General features: G+C 43.9%; 1 protein-coding gene across 2 annotated transcripts in view; it reads right to left on the bottom strand.

Moving 5' to 3' along the window:
* KPNB1 (karyopherin subunit beta 1) overlaps positions 1 to 21,686 on the bottom strand; it is a 28,109-nt gene extending 6,423 nt beyond the window's left edge. Inside the window, exons 1-15 of one of the 2 annotated variants that reach the window (XM_068919293.1) lie at positions 21,311 to 21,686; positions 20,923 to 20,981; positions 17,347 to 17,529; positions 15,313 to 15,513; positions 13,029 to 13,181; positions 11,907 to 11,966; positions 11,475 to 11,564; positions 10,940 to 11,050; positions 9,220 to 9,321; positions 7,781 to 8,005; positions 7,021 to 7,212; positions 5,437 to 5,567; positions 4,102 to 4,249; positions 3,721 to 3,792; positions 1,666 to 1,810 (exon numbers count right to left, since the gene is read on the bottom strand). In XM_068919293.1, coding sequence (XP_068775394.1) covers positions 1,666 to 1,810; positions 3,721 to 3,792; positions 4,102 to 4,249; positions 5,437 to 5,567; positions 7,021 to 7,212; positions 7,781 to 8,005; positions 9,220 to 9,321; positions 10,940 to 11,050; positions 11,475 to 11,564; positions 11,907 to 11,966; positions 13,029 to 13,181; positions 15,313 to 15,513; positions 17,347 to 17,529; positions 20,923 to 20,981; positions 21,311 to 21,686 — 2,248 coding nt within the window. The remainder of the gene's footprint in view (positions 1 to 1,665; positions 1,811 to 3,720; positions 3,793 to 4,101; positions 4,250 to 5,436; positions 5,568 to 7,020; positions 7,213 to 7,780; positions 8,006 to 9,219; positions 9,322 to 10,939; positions 11,051 to 11,474; positions 11,565 to 11,906; positions 11,967 to 13,028; positions 13,182 to 15,312; positions 15,514 to 17,346; positions 17,530 to 20,922; positions 20,982 to 21,310) is intronic. The other variant, XM_068919294.1, reaches the window with a different exon arrangement.
* Between the last annotated feature and the right edge of the window lie 1,650 nt (positions 21,687 to 23,336).

Here is a 23,336-nt window from a genome sequence, read left to right on the forward strand (position 1 = left end):
TGCCTGCATATTCCAGCAGAAGCACAACAAATGGATTCTCCTCTAGATTTCACACCAAAATTGAGCATCAGTGAAATAGGTCCATCTGGACTAAAACAAAAATTCAGAAGAGCTCAATTCCTTGCAGGTCTTTGAAGATAAAAAAACACCCCCTCCTGTGCTCAGAAAGCATGTCGAGAGCTTCCTCACTGAGCAGACCGATTACAGCGACAGGAACATCACGGCACACTTCAGACAGGGTTCCACACTTTGCGTTCAGCACTTTGGGAAACGGGAGCACCATTACATCACTTTACGCCAGTTGAAAATCCTTAATTCTTTTCACATTACTTCTCAGCTGTAAAGTCCTCCTTTTGGAAACAGCTGCACAGTCTCTTGCGGTTCATATAGGGCACTCTTAAGATGCTTAAATATAAGCAATATTTAATATTTGAAATATTTCCTTTATATTTTGTGACTACTCTTTCTTACCACTCCTGTCTTCCTTACCCTATTTAAATTACGAAGATCATGCATGCAAACTTATCCTTTCAGAGTGGAAAGGAGTTTGAATCAAAAGGATACGCTTTCATTTTAACTTGCTGGTTAACCTTGCAATGATCCTACTCAGCCTTCTCATTCGCTTCACAGGTTCCTCACTCAATCCCACTAAACATTTTCAAAAACAGTCATACGGCTGTTCTTTAGAGAAGGGTGCCTGTCAAAGTCACAAGGCTGTTCTCCAAAACATTTGAATATGGAGTAGCCCCTTCTGACGCTAAAAAGCCAAAACTAACTCTGCTGCGCCTCCAGGTTGTCATGCATTCTCAGAGTAATTAGGCATGTACCTCTTTGCTAGAAATAGGTCCCATCACCTGGAGAACAGATCCTGAACAGACTAGTCATGCCAACAGCCTCAAACACAAAGAAAAATTCATATGAACCTCTTTACAAACTGCTCTCTCTCAAGACCCGCTTCCAACTCGTGCATGGTTTTTACTAGAAATAAGCAGGGGGTGGGGCAGGAGGGATGTTAGGCAATGAGAGTAGGTACAGACTTTCAACAGCACCTTAACCTTCACATTCACATATGTGGTGTTTGACAACACAATGCATTCCTAGGGCTTGAGATCACGCCACAGCCAGCATGTTCTAAACACGAATCATGAAGCTCAAACTGCCTGGAATGTCACAACCCAAATTTTGTTTTGCTTCACAGACTCTAACTCATTCTAATGCTATCTCTGCCACTGATTTCTTTTAAGCAAGAACAACGAATACTAATTAACCATTGACAAAACACTACAAAACAGAAGCAGGTCACAGACAGCAGCAAGTCATTAAGATAACGCTAAATCTGCATGGCAACAGCATGAAGAGATGAGATTCCCATTGTGCTAGGCACTGTACAAAGTCACACTAGATGTTTTCTGTCAGAATTTGCACTGCAGCAAATACAGAAACAAACAGAAAACAAGCCATTCAGTCAAGAAAACAGTTGAACACAATCAGCTAGTGTCAGGGCTTCACAGATCAGTGTGGTGAGCTGTGTGGTCAAAACCACACCTCAAACAAAACCAGGAACTAAACGTTTTTTGCCATATAGTCGAAAGAGAACGAGGCAAACCTGTTCTGTCCCAGCTCTGTCCTCCACACAGCCACCATACTTTGCACTGAAATACTGACCTTCTACCAGGGTGCTGACTGCCATCAAGGCATCCTCCTGCACGCCCCCCGAGCCAGCTGTGCTCTGGAACATCCTCAGCAGAGATGCCATCACCACATCAGAGATCTGCAAAGCATCTTGGTGCTGGACTTTCCGGAGAACATTCTAGCGGGGGAATGAAAGGGGGAAGAGGCTGTAATCGTTTCTATATACACTAGGCTGAATTACTCCTTTACATGTTTTACGCTAGCTCTGAATGCTCATGATCACCCCAGGCTGCTAAAAGGAAGATAACTGCTTTGAACTCTATTGCTGCAAAAAATATGCTTTGTCAGTGCAAGTGCAAAGTCCTATTCATTTTAGCCACACTAAATTTTCCAGCTACAGAACAAGCAGAATTTACCTTTCCTGCTGCATAGGCTGTTCTCTGGGCATTCCATTTGTAGCTGGCATTAAACAAGACCAACCCAAATCTGGCCTTATAACAAAGCCCGTTTTCCACTGTAACAATGTGATGGCAATCTCTTATTGTCAATTATAGATCGCATGTAAGCTTTGCTTCTACCCCATGGAATTAAATTCAAAAAGTACGTTTACACAAATACATCTAGCACTGAGGTGTTTGAAAAGCAATTCTGATATCTAGAGAGCAGAGGCAGCCTGACATACACATAGAACAACCTGGTGAGCACACATGTGCTCTGTGTTATGCAGCACACCACATTTAGCAGTCGGACCAAGGAAATATCCTAGGTAAACATGTAAACTTAACCTTGGCTCTGCTCGCCCTATACAATTCTGACAGTCTTTCAGCACTGAAAGTGGAGTACAGAACGCAGCTTGGCTATATCCTTATTTAAAATAAATTTGCATTTCCTATGAAAAGAGAAAGACAGATCCCTTAACCTGAAGAGGAAAATAATTATTTCAAGCCTGATTCTTTAAACTGAGTCATTTCAAAGAGATTGACTTGACTGATTAAATAATAGGTCTTGATTTTCTCATCCTTTTAAGCATTAATTTTTTTTTTTCCTCCTGTTGTATATTAAAGGGCATTTGCAGCAGAAAATAAAATTATGTAGCAAAATAATATATCTGACTACGTAACACTGAAAAAATCCCTCCGCTAATTTTTCAGTTAGTGGTACTAAATATCTGCTGCAGCTACTGTAAATACTTATGGTTCAGATTTTGTGATAGTGAAGTAAGGTATCTTTGCAAATTATAACTAGCAATTTAATTCCATCTGTGCTACTTGCACTACACTTCCCACAAATGCACAGAGATGGCCTGAAAGAGATTAGCGATCACACTGTGCCAAAGAAGAGATTTCAGATGGCATAGTACTCTATTACACCTGCAGAAGAAAGTCCTACTTTCTTCTGTGAGCTACACAGAGCTGTGTCAGTGCTGAATCTGTATCTATTACACATTTTTGAAGTAGCACTCTATAACTTTAATAAGCCAGGCATGACAACACAGTCGCACCACTTTTTCTGCAGTATTAACAGAAAAGCTTCAACATCAAACACCATGTGATTTTAGAAAGACTGCCTGAGGGGTTTCTTGAGTAGTTTGGAAAAAAAGTGGCTGTTTTCAGTGGACTTTGTAAGAGTAGGCAAGAAATCAAAGTGAGCAAATGCCCAAGTCACATGGGCCATTCATTACCCAATGTTTAATTTCAAGGACACTTAGTGCATTTTAATTAGTGCCATTTTAAATAAGAACACCAACCACAAGAGGCAGGTGAACAAATTAAAACTACTACAGATTTTTTCTTTGTTTGTGCCAACTAAAGCGATTGTTCAATCTTTAGCCAACATAACCACCAATCTGAAAGCGTATACGGTCTTTAACACGTTACATTAACTTATTCTAGCTTTGTAAGGTGTACTCTACTGGAAGAGCTGAAGCCTTTCAAACCTTATCACCTCCCACACATCAGCTTGGACATAAGATCTGTTTTCATCATTCCGATCTGAACACCAGAACCAAGTCTGCATTCTCTGGGGTGCAGAAACTTCTCTAAAACTGCCTCTTTTTTCCATAACCACAAAATAGGAAGAGGAACTTACCTGTAGAGTAGCACAAAGCAGAGACTGAAGATCATTGAACTGGATTCTGTCTGAAGTGCTCTGGATATGTGACTGAAAAAGAAAAAAAAAAAACACCTCGGTATAAAAAGACTTGATCACTGTCCATGCAAAACCAGCAAATTTTAAGTGCTATGAGATGCAGAAAATCAATTTTAAATATGTATTTGATTTTTGAAATAAAGTTAATGTCCAGAAGCTTAATATATTTACCTACGCATACATAAAAACACATTATGCTATAATATATACAGTCTGCAACAAAACTCATTTTTCTATACCAGATGAAGCCACAGCAACGTTATACCTACTAGTCCCCTTAAACCCCTTACCATAATGGGGGCCTGACTCAGCTTTACCTACCTCCATCTGCAGCACTTGCTGAAGACGTTCCATAATGACCAAAGTTGTCTTCTGGACAGCAGGGTAACAGTCCTTGGCACTGTTTTTCACTATTTCCATCAGAGCTTCATATGCAGAACTCCTCAAGTTATTCTGGTGTCCATCAGGCCTATCACAGAAGGAGTTTATTTTCAGCTCTCAGTGCTCAGGCTTGCTTAGAAACAGACCTTTTTTAGTAAATCAGTAACAGCTGAATTGTAGTGTTGTGCCAAGCTGAACCATTCGTATTCCTGTATTACGGGCTTCAAAGTAAATGAAAGTGCTGAAGTCACTTTTGAGACACTTCTTCATTCGCTACTAAGAATGACTTCCAATATCTTCAGTCACAGATAGCAAGGACAGGAGCACAAAAAGCTGCAGACCCACATGCTCCAGTACCCTTACCTAGAAGGAACGATCTCAAGAGGTGAGCTTGCATTATTGCCTGACATCCCTCCGAGATACCAGTGAAAACGTTAACTCTGAAATACAGAGAGCCAAGATCTATACCAAGATGACTGGTGTACTTCATAGCCTTGAACGAGACACTACACTTCTGGTTGGAAGTAAACTAGACAGGAAGAGAGTTCAGACTTTGAACCGTTCAGATAGTGACACCATTTAAAAAAGTAGTCCCGCAGCTGAAGGCTTCAACTGAAGCCTGAACTGATCCAAGAATTGAACCCTGAGCTGTCAAGACTCCTTACGTGACCTTGAAGGCAGAACAGGAGTTCAACATTATCCTTTTATTTATGCATCTGCAGAACTGAAAAAAATTTTCTGGTCTATTTGTATTTCAACTTAGTCGAGGAAAGGACAGTACCTAGCCTAACTAGGTCCTCATCTCTTCTGGGAGCACCTGGCGCTAATGTAAATGTAGTAACACTACAGCAACAACTATGGCATAAAACAGTCACAGTAAAAGGGACCGCACGATACAAAAAGATTTCCAATTATGCCTTGCTGCGATCCTGATTATTCAACGGCCTTCTAGCCAACCTTGAAAAGAGTCATAAATACCATACAGAGATCTGCACAGTCTGATACTGTGCTGCAAAACTTCAAAGTGAAACACAGAAGATACACGTTTGGAGAAAAACCCAGGCTTACTAAAAACAGGTATGGACAAAACATTGAGAAGTTACTCTGTGCAAACAGTTTTCATCCTGGGGATCAGCATTCTGTATTCCAACCAATACCTAAAAGCCTGATTCGGAAAAAACACCATTCAGATCTAAGCTGCAGGAGAAAGATGACCAGCAGTCTGAAATAATAAGAGTATCTTTGTGGAGCTTAAGCCAACCGGTTTAACGTTACCTATCTGTGGTCTCCAGAAGTTTCTGAACTATAAGCTCAAATGAGGAAGATAAGCAGTAGGTTGCTGGCTCTTCCTGATCATCAGCTACATCTGCAGCTTCATAGGCAGCTTCAGCAAGACTAGAAAAGGCCTGAAAGAGAGAATAACCATTTCTATTATTCAAGTGAGTTCACCATCACAAGTCAAGAAACACAATCCGTATTTTAATCACCCCAAGAATAGATTAGTGGAACGGCATTCAATTTCCAAATGAAACCGTTTTGCTCGTGGAGAAAACACACGCCATCCCTTACAGCCCATTAGAAACTAGACTTCCCCTACATTTGGGGCTCAAGTAAAACGTTTTTGTTCTTAGGAAGAACAATAAACAAACAAAAAACCCCATACAGGTGCAGGATTAACTGCTCTCTTCATAAACAGCTAATTGTCTAGTGCACTGAACCTCTGCATAACAGTAGTGAAAATTTCAAAGCAACAGTGGTGAAAATTTTAAAGACTTCAAATGTGACATTAATACGCAAGGTGGTTACACTGTCTGCAGAAAAACGTCTGCATAGTATTAGTGGTCTCAGCAACTGGTAGCTGTCAAGAATTGAAGTGCATAAAGGCAGACTGCCTCAACTACAGGGGGTATTAACAGATTCTACCTACTCTCCGGCATTATCTTCACAACTTAAAATCCTGATTAGACAAGGCTGTGGACTGCTCAAATTCCCAACTGCAGAGCAATTGTAACTGCTCTGAAAAACACGTGGATTAAACGGAAAAGATGAAAGCCTCCCGATTCTCACTTCTCACTAAAAATATATACTATTCATTATCTTCAGAAGACCAAAGTCACAGCTACATGAACTTTTGCCAGGATCAACGGCTCAGGGAAAAAGCTCCTGTGCCAACTAGAAGTCTTCAGACCTCTGGACTACTAAAAGAATGAATTCTGTAGTTCCTAGAACTTGTTTTGACATGCAAATACTCATCTCTAGGTGAATTCTCATGGAGTAGCTCTGTTAAGAGGCAGTAAAGGAGATACCCTCTTCACAGTGAAAAGACAGACGTGCCACTTGGTAGTAAATGTGCATGAGAAAGAAGGTACAATTGAACTCAGAAAGCTAACCCAAGGAGGCTCAGCAAGAACTCAGATCGAAGCTCTGTATGGGAAGAAAATATCGCCTTGGTTCCAGAGTTAGTTGGAAGAGCAGGAAAGAAGTGGTTTCAGGAATGGGAAACAAAGTATCTTGTATCTCCCCTAATATGTAGAGGTAATCCAGCTGCCCCTAACAAGTAGCTAAATCCCTGCATACCTGGTCTAAAACAGCTGTCACAGCTGCTTTCAAGGACTGTTTCCACAGCATTTTCAAACTGAAAACGATTTCTACACCCTGTTAATATTAGCACTTTTCTCCTTACCAGAGCCACAAAACAGACTAGACGTAACTTACAGTAAACAACAGTCGCGTATGCTGGACGAGCAAGTCATCAGTTGTCTCTGAAACCCGTTTAAGCGTTAGGCTTCTCTTCATGAGCTGTGTTCCCCTTTTCAATAGAAACTTACAGTACGTCAAACAGCAAAGGAACTGCCTTACCCAGCACACATTGGAGGCCACTCTGGGCTCAGCGCTCAGGCCCTCAATCAGACACTGCAGCAGTGGAGCGAGGTAAATGTCATTGATGGCAGCTTCAGGAAGCATCTCACAGATCCTGCCCACAGTCCACGCAGTTGTGTCTCGAACCACAACACTAGGGTCCTTCATTAGTTCTATTAGAGTTGGCATAGCCTAGAACATAATTGCAATCAACAGAAAGGTGGGATGATATTTAACATCTGAAATATCAAATCGCCACCATTTCTGATTTTTTAAGGTATTCTCTATGAGCTAGCAATCAATTTTGATGAAAGACAAGGAAAAAAAAAAACCCATCATCTAGATCCATTTAAGCCGTTGTGCCGATATTTGAAGATTGATAAAGTTACTTCGCAGTGGATAAGACCTGAGAATCGAAGCATCTGGACTCAGATATTCTGAAGTCCTGTACATTCTTGTGAGTGAAAGCTATGTGGTCCAACCGCATGCTTTCGGCCCGTGATAAGACATTCCCATTTCAGTGACAGTCCACGCAATTCATTGCTGTAGTTCCCAGTATCTACACCAAGCCCCTGCTACCCAAATCTCTCTGAACTGCAATGATTAGAAGGCATCCTTTTGCTTTTCCTCAGATAAAAAACAATGTGTGAAGTAAATTGTGTACAAAGTAACTTATGTTCAACCACGCCCCAGTACGCCCTTCACGTAAATCAGAAAGCTTCTGTTCCAACAGCCTCCAAGAAAACACGATGAGCCTTACCTGTATGACTAGTGGTTTGAGCTGGTTAGGCTCTGGTCCTTCCAAAATGCACCCAAAAGCCATTACAGCTGCATCTCTGTACCTCCAATCTGGATTTTTAATGTGTTCTTTAATAAAGGGCAGCACATGAGGAACAATGTCATCTTCACAGCAGGTTGCCAGGAGCATGAGGCAGACTCCTGCTGCCTTACAGGGGTTCCAGTCATCATCATCATCATTTTCATCCTAGGAGGAGGACAACAGCCCTGGTCAGTCTGGGAGAAAAACACCCCTTACCACTCACAGGCAGTGGTATTCTGTCGGATCTGCAGCAAGTAACATTGCCAATTCAGATCTATGAAGTACTGGCTACATCTCTGGCAGAGAAGCAACCTGAACTGCATCATCTGTATCTTCCTGTCCTGGTTTAAGGCTGCTAGCTCTTTCCTGGCATACCCACAGTATCCTCATATATCTTCCAAACTGCTTCTCTCATATCTAGATCGAGATTTCAGGTTTCTTTGATCCATGCCATTGCCTTGCAGAGAGCGGCCTGCTGTACCTAGATATAGCCAGTCAAATAGCTGCTTCCCTCTAACCGTTAGCTCAGCCACTTATCACATACCTTTGAAGCTGTGTACCTGTGATTCTCTTATCCATTTTATCTTTCCTGTTTTAACAATCACTTTAGAACCTCCCGCAATTTAACTCTCCGCATTCAGACAGACAGCAATACAAAAAACAAAGAGGGAAACAAGGCCCTGGATTCACTGAGAACATACTGTGGTGAACTGGGAAAATGCTTGGTAAGACAAGTGAATGCCATCCTGTATGGCTTAATTAACAATTTTATTTTATAATTAGACCTGGTGTAGCAAGTAATCCCATTAATTTTGATTAGACTGTGAAACAGAGTCCAAACAAGCCCCCATGAAGTGCTCAATAGGCACTAAACAAACGTGGACCTAAGAATTCAACAAGTAAAGCTCAAAAATTCCAATAACAAGATCCCCAATGAAACAGAGACTGGACACCAGTTTTAATCTCACAAACATTTCATGAGGAACGCCGATTAACTATAAAGTCTCTACAAATAGCATAGATAAAAATGTGTGTTCGTAGAATACAGCATAAAAATGATATTCCACGCAGTCTCAAAGTCTCAGCTCTAAAAAAATGACGCATCATTCAGTCAGAGTGGTGCATGGTGTCTCATCACAGACCAAGGACTGCCACAACAGGCGCTCAGAACAAACATGCTGTTCTGAACTACCCTAGGGGGCCTAAAGTATCTTTTAAGCTGAACATATCAAGAAGTCACCTATGCCAGTGAGCAATGACCACCACTGACAGTTTGCCATTCCATGTAAGAGCAGCATCACTGCTCCAGAACTTACTCGCATAACTTAAGATAGCCAGTGAACGTATTTTTGACATACGTCAGGAAGTTTGCAACTCACCTGTTTTGTTAGCGTCTGTGTTAGAATGGGGACCAAGTACTGTAGTGCTCCCTTAGCATAAAATTTGCTAGTGTGCTCTGGAGGCCTTCCTTGCTCTGCTGCCTAGACAAAAAAGGTTACAAAATGATCCTCAGTGGCTACACAGGCCTAAGTTCTGAATTAGAAACCCCAATAGACGCAAGCTCTCCTCTTCTGCATGCTTTCCTCTCCTCCTCAACGCAAACTAAGTCACCAGTAACACACAGGAACGTGGAGGGCACCCCACACCCATCCCAGCTACATGTTTGAAGTGCAAGTTCAATTTGCCATTCCATACATGTTTCAAGCCCCTCCTCACATGGTGCAAATAAATATTTTCAGTTTGCAGTTACGCGCAAGTAACAAGTGACCCCAAGTAGAAAAAGCAAGAGGTCTTCAGCATATAAACCAAAGCTATTGGCTGACTTGTCCTTTCATCCTTGCTATTTTGAGCGTTCAACACAAAAGTATATTTAGCTACTTTTAAAGAGGGAAATGATTCATCTAGAGCCCTTCAGAGTTTAAGCTATTATTGATCTGTTCGACTAATTTATGCAAACAGCACCTGCATGCAGAACAGCGCCCCAAATTCATCCTCAGTCCGTGCATTGTAAAGGATAACCATTACTTTTATTTCAGCCCATAACTTTATCTTCAACTCATAAATAATACATTATACAGAACATGAGCAATCTTTCTGAACGCTGGGTTAGGACTAAGTTGCTCGTGCCTATAACAATAGATCCCAGAAACGTTACATATCAGCGTAACACGTGAAGTCTGCTATGTCTCAAAGAAAGCAGGTAACCGGGAGAAATGCTCTCCCTTCATTGTGGTTCATGTATTTCAGTAATTCAAGATACCATCTTAATGAAGCAACAGCTCAGAAATCTTCATGACACTGAGAATTTTCTCACATTAAGCATGTATATTAGGCACAGTGTAATGTGCATTCAGGTTAGCCTTACATACATAGCATGGCTTGACTTTGGAACACTAAGAAGTTAGGTAGCTGTCACATACCACCACTTTTAGAAAACTAGCACTTTATGTCACAGTGTATTCTCAATCTGTCTGAGAACCTTTATCTTAAGTAGCTTCAATTGCCAGACAGGTTAGCATTAAAATCATCTTGCTCCTTTAAAAGTCAATTTATCCTAACCTAGTAAGTAGAACAGTTTTTACTTAAGCTTTACTACAAATTTTACATTAAGAAACTACGGAGCCTAAAAAAATAATGCAGTAGGTTAAAAGGAGTTACAAATGGAGATCCCTGTACGACGCTAATTAGGGTAGCTTCACATTTACCTTGAACAGCAGAATAAATTAACCATAGCTGAGCCTTGAGTAAGACAGCTACTAGTACCCAAGCTAGCAGCTAAATGCTAAGCTGGATACCAGGACACTATGCTGATGTCTGCAGTATACATCATATCTGCAGAGTCAACAAGCCTTGTGGGTTTCACGCAGCCTCAGGTCTCAGCTTCCATAACAGACACGCATCACATAATATCAGAGTGGTGCATGATGTCTCATCATGGACCCAGGACTCCCATACAAGGCACTCAGATGGGCTCTTAAAGATTATCATGCTGTGAAGAACAGGAGAACTTTCAGAGTCATTTCAGCCACGGTAGTTCCACGTTCTCAAACAGACGATCATGGCTATTCACCACTTTTCAGCAGTCATTTGCAAGCTCACCTCAGATGCCTCTATAGCCAGGTCCATCTCCTCATCACAGACATTTGACCAGAATTCTATTCCCTGTAGAGCCACCTCATCTATGTCACTTTTCATTGCTTCAATAGTGATCTTTAGAAACACAAAAGAGAGGGACGTTTCAGCAAGTTATTCCTCCTCAAACATACGCTCCAATTTTTTTTTTTTTTTTTTTTGGACTGTGGTACAATAGTCTAGATTGTCGAAATGAGATACCACATGATTGTTCTTGAAGAAACCTCCTCATTTAGAGGCTTATCGGCGATCAGCGCCTAGTAAGGTCTGCCAAGCAAATCAATTACTCAGCACTGCCTTGACATTTGGGGCGTCAATCAGAAATTGATTTTTACGGATTTTGCTTGGAGAGCGGTATCCACAGCATGCAGCCATGGACAGAACTACATCCAAAGAAAGAAAAACAAACTGGGACTGCAAGAAAGAATTTTTCCTCTCAGGTTAAGACAAAGGAGTACAGGCAGAGGTCAAACTACTGTAGATGAAAAAACTGAGTACTCACAGCAAAGAGAGCAGGACCCATATATGTCTCCATATATTGATAATAAAGGGACATAATCTTCACCAAATTCTGTAAGGCAGCCACTCGTACCTGTAAGAGTGGAAAACGGTTCACAGATGTGACACTTCCCTGAGTACTTTGAAAAATAAGCATAATTCTAGCCTACCATAGATTAATAACCCTGCCTTTTTGTTGTTTCAGTTTACTCCACACTTAACCAGGTCTTTCACCCTAAGCAACTTAAAGCTTCCTAGTAGTTGTTCTAACTTTAAGTATAAAACTCACGTTTGTCTGCAAATTCACAGCTGCGCCAATCATCTTAGAAAATGCTACTTATTTTATGTAGCACTTTTTGAACTATGATGTCAAGAGATTCTAGACAGCTACTCAAGAAAGGCGCGATTACAAAATCGGATACATATTTTCACTCACCCTTGTATCTGGACACTGCGTTGCTTCACAGACTACTTGCATAATAAAGTGCCTTTCAGACTGAAGGAGAAATAAAAGAATATTAAAACTGTATTAGAAAAGCATCAAAATCTTTGCAAGTCTTTCTATGGAAGATACATTTTGAACCTTGACTAGTACAATCACTCATAGCGCAACTAAGGATGAAGGAATGGTACATTTTACTATTCACTGCAGTATTCTAAATAGTTTCTTCCCCTGAATGGGGATCCCAAACTTGAATTTAAAAGGCATTTAGCAGACCTTCCAAAAAAGAAAAATAGGTTAGCATAAGATGACCACCTTTCTTTAAAGCGAAATAAAGAAAACAAACGTCTCCCGAACTATTTCGGCAATTCCTTCAAGAAACCTCAAAACTTGCCTAATTCAAGAAACTTGCATAAGTTTCTAGAGAGGCAGTACCTGGAGATTCTTGCATTTTAGTAGGAAGGAATAAACTTACGCCCAGGCTATTTACAGTACTGAAGTCCAGCAGAAATACACGTGAATGAATTACGCACCTCCCACCTCGAATTGGGAAAGACTCTAGCTAACCCAAATCAACACCAGCTAGACTCTAGACTAGGAAGAGATTTCATTAAAAGAGCTTCCAAGCTGAAGGTTCAATACGAATTCCGTTCCATCTTCCCTGTACTCTCTTCGGTAAGGATCTAGAGGATCTACTTAACCCTAAAGAAAGAAATCAGAGGCCGCTATTCTGAAGACTCTTACCAGTCTTCCTCCCCCAACAATTTTCAGAGGCCAAGTTAAATCTGGATTGCTGCCACACCACTTGAAACAAAGTGCTGATCCAAGCTTGTACTCTTACAGCAGCATTATAGAGCGTCTAATAGGCTAAACTCTAAGGTCAGTTCATATTTATCCAAAAAAGTCAGTGATGCTTTCTTTCCATTGATGAATCTCTGAAGATTTCCACGGTATTTCTGCGTTACAACAACACACCAGATTTAGCGAAATGAATCCAAGTCTCAGTTGCAAGAGAATTATCCATCAAAACTCAGCGTGGTGCATGATTTCTCATCATAGACCATGGATTCAGTCCCTGCATTTTAGGCCAAGAACCATTACTGTTTTCCCCCTCACCTCTTTGTCAAAGTTTGCTTTGGTGAACTCCAAAGAGTTCAGGAGTGCATTCGTAGCCGCTAGCTTCACATTGTTGCTGGGCTCTTCCTTTCTCATTCCCTGGATAATGGCTGTCAGGATCTCATTGGATTTATCCTGAAGCTGCTCCGGGTCCTAAATGAAGCATTGATAAAGTTACTTGCCGGATGAACGATTTTTTTTTTCCCCATATTTCAAAGCATTCTCAAAGCTTGACGCTGAAATCTAGACAGAAATTAAGACGTTTAAAGCTAAGAAGCTCTTTGCTCACTCTGAGCACTAGAAATCAAATACATGGAATTTGTACACCATAACATCTTTATGGCTTCTGAAACAGGAAAGGGAAGATTGAACTGAGTACACACATCCCAGAGGTTTTAGTCATAAATGCTAAATAAACTCAACTGTTTCAAATAATAGGTCAACAAGCTTCAGACTACTTGACTTCATTCAATTAGCACGCCTTTTCAACAACGCCTTTTTGCATTCTGCTATATTCTGAGTAAAAAAGTCTATACCAACAGTTCTGATTTACACTTTTATTGGTTAAAGGTGGCTGTCATCTTTAGGCATAAGGCAAGAAAATTTTGCATGGGCCAGTAGCAAGGAGAGCTAGCTGTTAAGCATTCAAGGTTGAAAGATTAAAGCTCTGAACATAGACTAAAGATAAATTTTTCTTCATGGTACATTTAAGACTGCAAGATCCCCAAATAACAATATTTACCATTATATTAGAATTCATCCAGCCCTAGAGGCCCAAACTACAAACATACTGTTACAATGCAACTGACACAAACTACAAATATTAAGAGGAATCTTGGTTACAAAATACCCATTCAGCAACCAGGGTATCCAAAAATCAAAAAAAAAAAAAAAAAAAAAAAACTAACCATACATATCTTCCAAGCAAATAAGTAACTTGCACTTAAGTCTTGGATGAACTTGTAACAAATAATGCTTGACCTAGATTCCCTCTCCTTTACAATTGTACTTTTCCTCTGTTTCATACCATTTAATCTCCATAAAGTAATTTACCCCCACCCAAGCCTATTTTCCCAGCACTTTTGCTGCATTTTCATTTTTAACTTTTGCATTGGTCAGTGCCAGGAGCTGTTCAGACAATCAGTGCATTGAGAAGCATGCATCTTTTCAGGTGTTTTCCAAAAATCTGATTTGCACTGGTCTTTTCTTATGCCTTATTCTGTTTCTTTCACTACCTGTCCTCATCGATGCATCTGTTATTGCTCCTCATTTTATCCTATGGGGTTTCCCTCACTGACTTTTCCCTTTCTTCTTCAAGAAGGGTCCCTTCTGCAGACATTACATTCTTCAGATCTCTCCATCTACAATGGAAGATTCCCAAGCTGATTGCAATACTCCATCCTTATTCCTGCAAAAGGGACAACCCCCAGAGCACCCTACTCTTTTGAACAGCTGTAGGCACAGAAGAGGTAGTGGAATATGCTTACAATCAAACACGTATGTGAACAGACCAAGAAGTGAGAGAAACCTCCTGTAGCCAGATAAGAAGCACCAAAGAGAAGATTTACCTTTCTAACTCGCTATACTGCTGTTCAACAAGCAATACGAAACATGCACGTTCCAAGACGTTAAGTAACACCAAAAAAGCAGCAATCTATTTTTGTTTTTCAGTGCAACTCAGACAACACACAGGGTTTTGGGAGCAGTTCGGATCAGCTACTTGATGCAGCACATCATGATGTGACAAACTACAGCAATAAAACCACGAGAACTTCTATAGAAGGTGCCTCACACAGTAGAATATTCTTGTCCACGTATCAAAAGTTCCTAAATTAAGGATAAAGAGACCCCCTCATGCAAAATGAGGGTAACTGTCAAGTTTCTCCAACACACAAGTGAAGTAAACACTTGTCAGCTATCTTTAACCATTTTACAGTTTTACACAACTGACAGTTAAAGTTTTATAACAGCACCCCTCACCACCACGTGACCAGAGGGGTATATAGACTTCAGCCTAAACTTTATGAAAAATGACCTGGATTTGTGTTGCAAAAGCAGGTCAGTTCTTTCAGATATCATTCTTGCATGTTTACTAATACATCATGCTGTTCTGTTTGCACCGATACACCCTCAGGACAAGTTTTAGAAGACAACTACAGAGAGTCTATTAGATATAGAGGTGTAACAAGTGAAAGTCTGGAAAAGAAAAGGTGCTGGGAAGAGGTTATGCCAGTACAGCATACTTAGGGGGAAAAAAAAAAAAAAAAAAAAAAGAGCTACTTACAATATCCTGACAGATGTATCCAATGGCCTCTAGTGTCGACTCTTTCATGTGCTCAGTGCTATGTTGATTTGTAACATTAGCTACCAATTGAGGAATGAGTTCAGGCCACTGGTTCATGGGAATCTCTGCACACGCAATACCAGCCACACACTGAGAGGCTGAGCTGGGCCTGTACGTTTCTGTGCCCAACGTCTGCAAAACCTGCGACAAGAGATTTGTACATGATTATTTGATGTGAGCAACCAGAGACAGATGGACACTGGCCTGCCACCTAGATTTTCACTTGATAAACTTATTGCAAATGTACCCCTTTGGCCAGTAAAGCAGTTGGTTTGTACTGCTTTCTCCCTCTGCAAGCATTTGACCACAGGCAAATAATGTTTGAAATGAACTTAACCATGGTTATCCATTTCAGGAAGTGAGATACAGTTGTGTGATTACACATATTTCTACCACATCCTTTAAATTCCATACATAATGCTTTATACTATAATAATGCACATTGATGACTCACTGAACAGTTCTTTCCTACTTGTATTATAAAGCAAAGTTACAAAAGCTAAACAAATGGTGGTTTACAATCCAAAATAGTTCTAGATTGTTTATGCCAAGATAATCTGAACAGGATTGAAGAGGTTTTTTTCCTTATATTTATTTTAATTCCAATCAGAAGAACAATTTTTTGTATACTTCAATAACTTTCTTGAGGAGGAGGGGGGCACACTTCAGAATTTTCAGTTATACATCTTACTTGTCTAGATATCCCCTCAGCAAATACAGTACTTACAACTCACTTAGCCTCTCCCAAACTAGATACCGCTCTCTTCCCACCCTTGCACAGCCTGCCTCCTGAGACGGGCAAGAGGGGATAGGCTTCGTGGCTCTTCTGCTGGTATTCAGAGTAGCAGTCAGCACCAAATACTTCAGTGGCTTCATGATCAGGAGTGAACCGAGTGAACTGAGACCCCACCAACCCTCTTCACGTTTACCCTCTAATCAGCGTGGGCTAATAGATCACTCAGCTTCTCAACAGAATAATGGAAATAGTGACAATTGTCAAAGTTAAGAAAAAGCCAATCAGCAGGAATTAAGTGAAAGCATCCAACTTATCAGCTTAATAAGACACAAAGGACTTTGCTTTAGTTGGACAGAAGGACAGCAGTAATCTGGCTTTGTTAGCTTTTAATATACAACCCCATCACAACTCCCATTTACAATATAAGCTGTTTCCCCTTACCTAGTTCAGTCTTAGCCAATGTAAATAAAAGACTAAAGTTGTACCATAATGAACCGCCCAACCATACTCTACTATACACAGATTCAAAGACATCTGTTAAGACAAAAACCTTACATAAAAGCTTACAGCCAACTTGCATTAATTACATAACACCGTGTACATCCAAGTACACCTTTGTTCTTGCAAGTCAGAAAAACTCAGCCACTATAGTTTTGTCATTGCAAGTCCTGTACTGGAATTATAAAAGAACACAACAGTCCTTGGGAAATTCCACACCTGTACAAAATTTAAAAATACCATTTCACATCTGGAACTTGCATATGCATGACTACGCTCTACTAATTCTTTAAGATTTTCTATGGCTTGTGCAAACGTGCACGTTCACACACACGACACGTCTCAAAGACATTAATGACAGACTGTGAGACAGTTGAGGAAGCTGCTCAAGAATAAAAAGCAAACATCAATTCAGTTGAAATCGCCTAGTTAGGAAGCCATTCCCATGAACTCCAGAATCACAGGGGACTACTTAAAAACTGCTTTGTAAAAGTATTTATATGCCTCAATGTAAAAGCAGTAGCCACATATTTGCTTGTCTTTTTACCCTAACACTTCTGTAGATTAAATATGATGTAAGCAACAAAACGTCAAAGCACGCACAGACGACATTGTTTCATGAAAAGTAGAAGCCACCAAATGGAAGACTTTTCAGGTGGAAAAGGAGGGATAAGAATGCATTACTCATGATCCTCGAAGGAAAACGAACAGGCAAAAATGAAAAAAACCCCAAAACTTACATAATTCTTGACTTCTCTGCGGGCATTGGCATCGATTGCAAGCCATCTCTGTTGGTACTGGGCCTTGATATCCGGGTCCTTGGATGTTAAGGAGTTCTTGATCTGTAAGCCAGCCGCGACTCGAGCAACTTGGCTGTTTCCTGGGTTTGCCAGCACTCTGGACAGTTCCACAAGGAAGGTAGGCTGGAGGGCAGAGGAGAAAGCTGCTCGTCAATGGAAACATTTCCCTCCTTCCTCCTGCAGCAATGTGAGCCGTTAATTTGTCCTGACTAATGAGGAACAACACGCGTTTATCCAGCAGAACGCGACTACGCTCATTAAAGTTTCTTCAGTATCAGGCCAACAGCAAACCTCTGCTACTGTACAGTGACTGTGTTTCTATCCCAAGATTATATACGCTAAGCTCCTAATTAGAACTGCTGGTAAGCAACGTAAATAGACATCGACTTTGTTGGATGTTTTCAGCTTACTTGAGAGACTGTTACCTTTGATGCTCCTGTCTACTTTAAGTACTCCTTTAAATAAACTACTCAGGTTTTATGCAAAGTTATGTATTTTCTGGATGGATATCAAACATGGTAAAGAATAACCCTCTACTGATTTTCTTGCTTCAAGGCAAACACCCAAACTATAACCTAACACAGGAATTTTTAAAATGTGAAAACAGCTGCTGTGTTGGTGCATTAAATAGATTTGTACGAGTAAGCTTACTATATACTTCCCTGCAATCAAAGATACATATACACAAGTGAAGATTATCCTCACCAAAAAGTGTACGCATAGATAAAAATACTTGACGTCTGTACCACTTGTTTTTGGTGGCATCTAGTGAGAAGCACATCTGCATTTAAATTTGATTTTGCAATTCAGTAGCTTTACATTTTATAGACTTCTGCTGCATACAAGATACAGCTAAAGTTTCAACAGCAGAACATTTTCATTTAACTGGCCAGATGAAGCATTTTGCCTATTTAAAAGGTAAACAACCTTCAGGTAAATAGCAAAAACAGCACTATTTTCAAAACCATTTTATACCAAATAGACAAGGAAGAATGCAGCTTTCCAGAAAACGTTCCATTTAATATATAGTTGCATCTAACCAATTTTTAAAAGTCTGTATAACAGAACTTAGGATACATACAAAGATTTTAGGGCACCAAAAAAATAGTTATTTTTTTAAACTAGCTTAACTTTTAAAAGTTCAATAGAAACAAAGAGCATGCCCAGTATCCTGGACTTTACATTTTCAGTGATCAAGTTTGCCTCTTGAAAAATCTTAATTAGGCTATCTAGTAGATAAAAGTCAAAATGCAGAATTTGGAAACAAAACAGTCATCCAGTTGTCCAGTCAGAAATATCCTGACATTTTAATGCTCTACATAAAAAAAAAATGTACAAATACACCATAATAAAAGAAAACACTTCTCATCCATCAAGAATGTTCACACTTGAGACATTGAGTTCTACTGTGCCAGAAATGGGAAACCGTTCAGAAAAGTTCACAGGGCAAAACAAAAGTGTTGCTGCCACCTTTGAGAAGGAAACCTGACTAGAATTCCAAATTTGAGGAAATGCCCTTGGAGATCTCTCTCATCAGTTAACAAAAAAAAAAAAAAAAAGTCTTTTTAAGGAACTTTGATATAATTCCTGCTAAAAGTTAGAAGCATTACATTAAGATCCAAACCAAATGCAGATGCATATGACTTCCACACTTACAAAAACGCCAATGAAAAATTTCAGAAAAGGGTCTAAATTAAATACAGGAGGGGAAAAGAAAGAATAAGCATATTTGGATAAGTCTCCATTAACCAGCTGGGAGTTCATTTCAGACTTTGTTTGCTTGGCTGCCACTACCAGTAGCCCCCAGCACAGAGCCTCTAACCCAATCCCTTACCTCCTACCTCTTCCCTACTTCCTTCCTGTTCCTCCAGGCCCAGCTAGAGTTCTTCCCAATCACATACCACTTACGAACAACCCAGAACCCTGCATCCTTCCTCTCCTACGCTACCTTTTATGCTTCTTCCGACAAACCCAAGCTTCCTCACTGCACTCATCACTCTCGCGGTTGAGATGGGACTCCTCGGCCCCCATCCGTTGGGAACCTGCACCAACCCACACCCCTTCCCAAACCAGGGCACAAACTTCATCCCTCACGCACCAGCACAAATTCTGCTTCCTCTGCTTGCTGCCTTGACCTCGCTTTTGCGCTCTGAGCCAAGAAAGCAGGTATAAATGAAACCTTGAGAAACTGGCTCATCCCCCAGCTCTTTCAAAAGCCTGAAATGCATAAAATCACGAGCTGCCCAAGGACGTCAATCCAAAATGCTTCATATAACACTGCGCAGGAACGTCAACCTAACCCTGAGGTTATAAGATTTTTAGGGGATCCTAAGATTTAACAAGCAGCCATTCACAAAATTAGAATCAAAACGGACATTTCTGTGTAAAAACTATGTCAATTATGATTCTCAGGGACGCTTCACACTGCTTAAAATGTAACAACAACAAAGACCACACTACTTTTGTGGTTTAGACAAGTGGAGACAAATGCACATATGACCGTTTAAAAAGGAAGAATAAATTTTGCTAGTAACCGTAACAACCAGTGAGTGACAACTAGAATACTGAAGTGACATGAATAACACACCTCTGTTAAAATGAGCTAGGATTCCTTCAAGGACAGCAAATTAGCATCGCAAGCCCTCTCCTGTAAGAGCCTTGAAACAGTTGCAATAATACACCTTGACTAAGCAAAAAATCATATTCCTTCGATGGAGAGTTAAACTTCTCTACACCATCCTCAATTTTAGGACATATATAAAAAAGCTGGGTTTTTTTGGAAAGGAATAGGGCGATGAGAACTTTCATAAGCACGTTTTTTGGTGCGATAAAGCTTTTCCTCTCGAAAACAGAGTTCCCCCCCTCCCCATTCATTCCAGGTAAATTAATCAATCTTAACCTCTCCTGACCCCACCCAGCACAGTGACTCCCCCACCAGGATCCCGACCGTGTCATCGCCCTCCCCAGCCGCCTCCCCGGCACGCGTGCGGGGAAAGGCCTCGAGGATGGGCTCGGAACGGGGCGGAGAAAGACGGGAAGTGGGCCAGGAGAGGAGCTCAGCAAAAAAATAAAAAATAAATTAAAAAAAAAAAAAGGTTGGGGGGGGGGAAAGGGAAAGTGGAGGGGTAGGGGCTGGAGGAGAGATATAAACACCCTGGCAAGGGGCCGGGGCCGCGGCGGGGCGCGGGGAGGCGGCGGGGCCGCACATGGCCCCGCGGGCCGCTCCCACCGCAGCCGGCGCGGCGCTGCGCGGCGCGGACACGCAGCGCGGCGCAGCCTAGCGCGGCCCCTCCCCCCTTCTGCCGGCGCCGCGTCGCCATTGGTCGGCGGAGGCGGCGGGCGAGCCGCGATTGGCCAGCCGCCGCCCCGGCTGGACGCGGGCGAGGTAGGTTGCGCCTTTTATGGCGGTTCGGCCTGGCCGGGCGGGGCGGTGGGGGAGGGGAGCGCGCCCCCCCCCCCCCCCCCGCCCGCTCGGTGTCGCCCGGTGCCGCCGCCGCCGCCCTCCCCGGTTCTCACCAGGTTCTCGATGGCCGCCTGCTCCAGGAACTTCTGCGCCGCCTCTAGCTCGGAGCGGTCTGCCGGGGAAGCGAGGAGAGACGGCAGGGGGAAGCCGGCGTCAGTCAGGTCCCGGGGGCGCCTCCCGCCGGGCCCCGGCTCCTGAGGGCCCCGGGCTCCCGCCGCGCTCCCAGCCCCCTTCCCGCGGCCCCGCTCGCCGCCGCCCAACCCAGCTCCCCTCAGCCAAGCGGCTGCCGCCGCCTCACCTCAGCCGGCCGCAGCCCGCGGGGCTGCTGCGCGGCCTCCCCCTCCCCCCCCCCCCGCCACCGCCGCCGGCAGCGGCCTCCGCCCCGCCCGGCCTCTCCGGGCCTAACGGCCGCCTCAGGCCTCGGCCCGGCCCGCGCCCTACCCGGCGAGACCGTCTTCTCCAGGATGGTGATGAGCTCCATGGCGGCGGCGTGGCGGCTCCGGCACCGGCGTGCGGGGAGCGGAACGAGCCGGGAAGGGGGGGAGGGGAGTGAAGGGAAAGGGGGGGAGGGGGAAAGGAGCCTCCCCCGTGAGAAACGGCAGAGGGAACGGGGTGGGGTGGGGAGGGGGGAGGTCCCGCTCGCGGAAGACCTCGCGGGGCGGCGGCGGCGGCGGCGGCTGCTCCGGCTGCTGCGGCGGGCGGCTGTGGCAGCGGCGGAGGGAGAAAAGGGCCGCGCGAGCGGGGCGGGCGCGCGCGCGCACACCGAGCGGCGGAGGGATACGGCCCGCGGCCCGCCGCCCCGCGCCGCCGCGCTCATTGGCCGGCGGCGGCCGGCGGCTCGCGCTCCCATTGGCCGGCGGCGCGGCGGGCCGGTAGGGGTGCGGCCATTGGTCTGGAAGGGAGAGGAAGGGAGGGGCGGGAAAAGGGTTCCGGCGCCGCGCGCGCTGATTGGGCAACGCGGGGAAAGGGCGCCCCCGCGGCGGGGCCGGGGGAGGGGCCGGCGCGGGCGGCCACGTGGGGCCGGGCCGGGCCCGGCAGCGCGCGCGCGCGCGCCCCCGCTCGCCGTGGGGTCCCGCCGCCGCCGGCGCTGCCCGGGCCCTGGAGGTCCGGGCGGAGGAGCCGCCCGCTGGGGATCCTAACCTGGTATTAACCTTAACCTAGTATTAACCTAAAAGCTACAAGTAAGGGATGCGTGCTCGCTGCACGATGCAGCCTCCGTGCACGCTGTGTTTTCCATGCCCGATGCAGCCTCCGTGCACGCTGTGTTTTCCATGCCCGATGCAGCCTCCGTGCACGCTGTGTTTTCCATGCACGATGCAGCCTGGCCCAAGGCGCGCTTTCTCCACCAAGGTGCCTCGAGTTTTAAGGAGCGTTGAGGGGAGGCGCAGTTGCATCAGCTGGCGGAAACGGGGCCGTTTCCCCAAGGCGCAATTCCCCGCAGCCCTGAAGAACCGGGGGTTGCAGCACAGGACGTGAAGCCTGGGAGATTTCTGGGAGGTCGCGGGAGATGCTTTCAGCTTGGACGGAGTTGTCAGCGGTGGCACAGTTTAGGATAATCAAGGTATGGTGGAGGTTCAGGTAGATCTTTATTGTATGCTCCAGGGGTGCATGCTCTTTACAGCAGAGGCCCCAACCCAGGCTGTAACCGCCGCTCCTACAAGCAACGATACTACAAGTGACACCCGGGCTGCACGGTTTTGTGTTTATGCAACTATTCCTCTCCCCCCCCCCCCCATGGAAAGGACTACGCGATCCCTTGCGTGGGTGCAGTGATAACACCACCAAAAATGACCTAAAGGCCCCTCGTTCTTCCTCCCTCCCGGAGAGGCGCTGCTACACCAGCGCGCTCGCCTGCACGCCCCTGTCCAGCCCAGGCGCTGGACTGCCCCAAGGCAGGGAGATGGCCGCACCAGCTTCTGAGCACGCATGAGGCCTAGCTCAAACTCCACAAGATGCAGGATTTAACAGAGGAATGCCTGGAAAAAAAGGAGAGGAGCAGAACAAAGGTGCAGCTGAATAATTAAACCCAGGTAAAGGCGGGCTCTGCGACTCGCAGGTCTCTTGTGGCTTGCGCACCGGGAGAGAGCAATTAGTAACACAATCAGGCTCTATTGTGGGATTAAATACAAAGGCCAACGAGAGAAGGGACAATTACCTAGTTACAGTCAACCTGACTCTTCCTGTAGGCAGGGAGGAATCGGAAGAGCCCTGCTCCTCATGCCAGAGGAACGCTCAGCGCTCGACGCAGATGTACGTTAGACTCCCTTCTTCACGGTGTTCCTACTTCTTGGATTAACCGTGCTTTGTACTTGCAGTATTTTGCTTTCCTGGGAACGGGATGCGCTGCAGGTACGGTAACTGCTCAAGTGCAGCCATCTCTGAGCGCATAAATGAGGGAGAGAGAGTTTGGTTGACCATAGCAGGGGAAAACTCTGAGTTGCAAGGAGCTGGCAATAGTTAACATCAT

This window comes from Struthio camelus, chromosome 25, assembly GCF_040807025.1.
Source record: "Struthio camelus isolate bStrCam1 chromosome 25, bStrCam1.hap1, whole genome shotgun sequence".
Lineage (NCBI taxonomy): Eukaryota > Metazoa > Chordata > Aves > Struthioniformes > Struthionidae > Struthio > Struthio camelus.